This window comes from Zonotrichia albicollis, chromosome 2, assembly GCF_047830755.1.
Source record: "Zonotrichia albicollis isolate bZonAlb1 chromosome 2, bZonAlb1.hap1, whole genome shotgun sequence".
Lineage (NCBI taxonomy): Eukaryota > Metazoa > Chordata > Aves > Passeriformes > Passerellidae > Zonotrichia > Zonotrichia albicollis.
In genome coordinates this window covers 16,437,463-16,442,132 of record NC_133820.1, presented here as the reverse complement: position 1 = coordinate 16,442,132, position 4,670 = coordinate 16,437,463, and the positions used below count along the sequence as shown (strand labels likewise).

The 4,670-nt window shown below is 46.2% G+C and overlaps 1 protein-coding gene across 1 annotated transcript; it reads left to right on the top strand.

Annotated features, from left to right (window-relative positions):
• The first annotated feature begins 998 nt into the window (after positions 1-998).
• LOC102066856 (uncharacterized) lies at positions 999-4,418 on the top strand. The gene is made up of 4 exons (XM_005488979.2): positions 999-1,176; positions 2,068-2,214; positions 3,544-3,693; positions 4,411-4,418. Exons 1-4 carry the CDS (start codon positions 999-1,001, stop codon positions 4,416-4,418), a joined length of 483 nt encoding a protein of 160 aa, XP_005489036.2.
• Positions 4,419-4,670: the final 252 nt, after the last annotated feature.

The window sequence follows — 4,670 nt, the reverse complement described above, 5'->3', positions numbered from 1 at the left end:
AGAAGTTAAGAAATATTACAGTAAATGGTAGGAAATTGCCCAAAAGGAAGATGAAAGCCTTCAGCAGTCCAAGTCCCAAGGCCTGTTGTGCCAAAACAACCCAAAGGCTGCCTGGGAGACCACCTTTGAAACCAGGAGAAAAGCAATCAGGAAATCATTAGGTCAAACACAGTGTTTGGCTTTAGCAAAACATGCAGGTGGTGCTGGATGGGTTGGGAAGTGCTGCTGTGCTCTGGGGATCAGGCAGAGGGGATGGGGACAGCCCCTGTTGTGGTGGCACCTCTGGAACAGGACCTTGCACAGGGCAAAGCAACTCCAAAATGTAGCTGGGACACTCAGGACTGATGCCTGGGTGGGCATAGCACCTGTGGGACAGGCTGAGATCATGCAGAAATTCTCATTTCTTCTCTTGCATCTCTTCTTGTTGAACTTCTTGGGCTTTTGGGGTTTGTTTCTTTCCCTGCTCTTACCTTTTTTTCCTAAATCCCCTTGTGTGGAAACCAACAGCGGCCTTATGTGCTCAGTATTTCTCAGCCACACCTTCCATTTTCTGTGTTTATGCATTTTTTCAGGTGCACAGTGCTCTCCTGAAGCTTGGAGGTATCAGAGCTCCAGCCCTCCTCACCCGAATCAGCATAACCAAAACCTTAAACCAGGTGGAAACCAAGGCAGAAAAGATACACTGAGTAGAAAATATATGTAGTGACTGGAAAATAAAACTGCCTAGAGGTCTAAAATACTCTAAAGGCAATGAAATCAGAGCACAATGAAGTTTAGCACTCAGAGCCAGAGCCTCTGGCAGCCAGAGGCACCCAGCAGCATCCATTTGATTGTGGGATCACGTAATAGATCTGGATCTATAGGCACGTAACAGATATGTGATCAATAGCTCATGGGAGCCCAGAAATTTATCTCTGGGATATCACAATAGGCATGGCAACACTTCCTAAGCAAACAGAAGAAAACCCAACCTTCTGGGTGAAGCTTCAGAGGGAACAATGTTATCAGAGCCCGCTGGGCAAACATGGGGAGCGCATAAAACCCGCAGTTCCCGGGGAAGGCAGCACCTCTCCTCCTCTCCTTCTGCCACAGCCATGGATCTCAAGGTGGTCTGTGCCCTCTCCATCACTCTCCTCATAGCCCTCAGCGCCCTGGCAGAGGGGAGTGCACCTCCAAGTAAGTACCTGCACGTGCTGCTGCCCTCCAGGTACGTGTGGGACCCTCATCCCACCAAAGCCTGCCAGCTTGGGCAGCCCAGACAGAAAATGGCTTTTTGTGCTGCTGTTTATTCCCAAAGTGGAGCTTGCTTTTTAGTTTTTATCAGAGAGATGGATAGCAAAGAAAGATTGCTGCTGGACTCTTGTGTTGTTGGAATAACCAGGAGCCCACTGCAAAGACAGAGGGGGTCACTAGAACAGGACCAGGAGCCAGCTTTGTCTCAATTTTCTTCTGACATTTGGTTTGTGCTGCTTTGCCACGTGAATACAGTTTTGAAGGAGTCTATCTTCCTCCTCATTAAAGGCAAGTCATGTAGATAGCTCCAGAAGAGGAAAGCAAGTCACTCAATGACAGCTGGAGGACAGGTTCAGAATTTCTGGGTTGTGGCTGACTGTGCAAATGACTTAAAATGTTAAAAGCATTGCTGCAGCTATTTGCACATCATCCTGTATTTTATAATATTGCAAAGATTTTGTATCTTTGCACCTATTTGAATATCCATTGGACCTTTAAGTCTTTTCCTCTTCACATGAGATGGGCAAAGCAGCAAAGATTTAATAGCCTAATATTTGAAATTATTGGGATTTCCCATTTGGTGTGGTCAACTTGAAGATCACAAACCCCACTTGCTTGGCTGCAAGTGAGATAACAGACTCTCAAAATATGATGTACACCCCTGACCAAAGTTGGTAGTGTTGTAAAAGCAACTTTTAAACCATTCAGGTTGTGGTCGTAGCGGGGGACTGAAAAGATGGAAAGCATCTAGGGAAAGAGCATTGCTCCCAGTGAGCATTTGATAAACACCGCTGCAAACTGACACCTCTAACTTGCTCCTTCTGTTCTGAACAGCAAAATGCCAGTGTAAAGTGGTTCCAAAGGAGAGGACAAACTGTGGCTACCCAGGGATCTCAGCAGCAGAGTGCAAGAAAATTGGGTGCTGCTTCAACGCCTCAGTCCCCAGCGTGCCCTGGTGCTACAACCCCAAACAAAAGAAAGGTAATGTCTCTGCCAGAAACACTGATTTACCTCATGTTTGATTACCCAGAAATGTGTACAACCAGGGAGCACTTCTGCTTTTCTCCTTAGGCAAGAAAAGTGGGCACAAACCTCTGTTAGGGGACCAGTGGCAGCAAAATGCAAAATCGAGCGTTGCTTACCTGTCAGACTCCTGCCTCATCCTCTTCACACAATTTATTTCCTCTTCCTTCAGGTTTCTAGTTATCAAACAACCTGTGCTGATTAGAGACATTTCAGTGTCATTTGTGGTCTTGTTCATGGGTAGAGCAAGGGATTCTCAGCACTTATTTAAGTGGGTTTGCTGCGTGGTTACACCTGTCAGCATCCTGCTTCTATTTTTTACCATTATTTTCTCAGAGAGGATAACAGCTGCTCTCTCCTAGTCTTTCTAGGATTAGCTGGATGTTTTACATAACTCTGTTAAGTAATGGAGTGTAATTAGCTGTTTTAATTAACTCAGTGTAAGCTACATTTGCTGCGCTGACAGCACAGCTCCTTCTTAGGAGAACTTCAGGGCAGTTTCAGCAGCATGAAAGGAAATGAGGGTGCAAAGGCAATGTTACCCAACACAAGAACCTGATATAAAATGGAATTAGTCAACAGGGATCAGAATTACAGTGGGAAAAAATGGTTTTGCTTTTGAGCATTGCCTGCAATTCTTGTAAACCTTGAAAAATGAGCAACAGCAATGTAGGGTGGCATTCTATAGAATTGCTTTTCTGAGCAGAACTGCTCCATGAGAGGAAAACTGAAATATTCAAGCTGGGTGGTATAATCTCTTTACTTGGGATTTTAGCTTTAAGTGCCTGGGAGGGCTGTGATTTCCTCCTAAAACACTTATTTCCTTTCTGTAACCTAAGCTGGCACGCAGAGAGCGCTGGGTGGTCCTTTCCCTGTGCTGGCCAGGCTGCTCTGGGGTTACCTCGGGCTCAGCTCATGGCCATACCTGCTCTGAGGCCAGTGTGTGTGTCACCCCTGCAGGACACACAGGACTTCCCACCCTATTGCTGCATTTAGGATGGGCTGCTGCCAGACACTTCCAGGGTTGAATTTTGCCTCCTCTTTTCCCTGGGGCACAGCAGCAATTCATCACCCTTTGGAATTTAATTTGCTTAGGAGGCTGGGTGAGGATTTGGGTGAATCTGGTGGTTGAAATTGTTTCAGAGAAGGTCATCCCATCTGCCCAGTGCCCTCACCTTTGTGTCCTGTCTTTTATTTTTAATTATGTCACCAGGCAGACAGAGCACAGACTAACACATTCTCCTTCCTTCCTTTGTTTGTTTTTTTTTAATTTTTTTTGCTTTACAGTGAAGAAAGTGTGTCCCAACGACCCCTACAGCAGGATAAACTGTGGCTACCCTCGCATCAAGGCCAAGGACTGCACAAGGAAGGGCTGCTGCTTTAGGCCACACCCCGCCGGTGTCCCCTGGTGCTTTTACCACCGCGTCGTGGAGGAAGGTAATGTCCCCCTGCAGATGTCCCCGTGTCCCTCTGGGTGTTCCTGGCACAGTCCCCGCCCTGCCCAGGCCTGCTCTGCTGTGCCAGACAGAGAATCCTAAAGGTGTGAGCAGAAAAAGGTGGCTAAACCCAAAAGAAATATCTTATACAGAGAGTGGCAATGTTCCTGCTCTGCCCGGGCTGGGTGTGCTGTGCCAGCCAGAGCATCCTAAGGGTGTGAGCACAAAAAGGTGGCTAAACCCAAAAAACCCAGCTTTTTGTACAGAGAGTGGGGTGCTGCTGATGCACCTGAGCCAGGGGTGTGTGGGCAACGTGAGTTTAAGACCCCAGCTAATCCCAGAATAGAGGTGCAGCCACCCCGCTCACATCCACCTTACCATGAGAGATAAAAGGCTTTGCTTTGGAAATCTGGAGTGAAACTTGCAGAAATTTCTGATCCCCAGCTAACTTTGTTTTAGTTGGGATTGACATTTCGGCATATTTAATAACCAATAGCCTCGGCCACACTGTGTTCTGTACTACACACAACTCACCATAATTTGGTTTTACTGATCTGGATCATAATTGGCAATTGACATCTATGCATGGGGGTCAGTCGAGATGGCTGAAAAATTCCATTTTAGATGTCCTACATTGAGGCACAACTCTTCCTAGCATCTTGTGTGATTTATAGAGAAAACATTCCCCTTAATCTGCTTCTCCTCCTTTCCTCCCCAGCTTGTTAAAGGAGAAACTTCCATTGAGAACTTTGAAACTTTGGATCTACTCCAACGGAATGACAGACGGAGGTCCCAGCACAGACTTTGTATTTTCAACAGCCATGATTCTTAGGCTGGTTTTTTATCTGGGATTGACTCCTTTCTGATGAAAAGTTATGGTAGCTTTTATTCTCTCTGTAGGCTAGCACTGCACAGGTTTTCACTGTAATAAAACAAGTACAAAACAACTTGTGAGGGTTTGTTTTTTTTACTGTCTCT

Coding starts and splice junctions, on each gene's coding strand:
- LOC102066856 (XM_005488979.2), top strand. CDS start 999: ATGTTATCAGAGCCCGCTGGGCAAACATGGGGAGCGCATAAAACCCGC. Junction 1,177..2,067: donor AGAGGGGAGTGCACCTCCAA/GTAAGTACCTGC, acceptor TGTTCTGAACAG/CAAAATGCCAGTGTAAAGTG. Junction 2,215..3,543: donor CAACCCCAAACAAAAGAAAG/GTAATGTCTCTG, acceptor TTTGCTTTACAG/TGAAGAAAGTGTGTCCCAAC.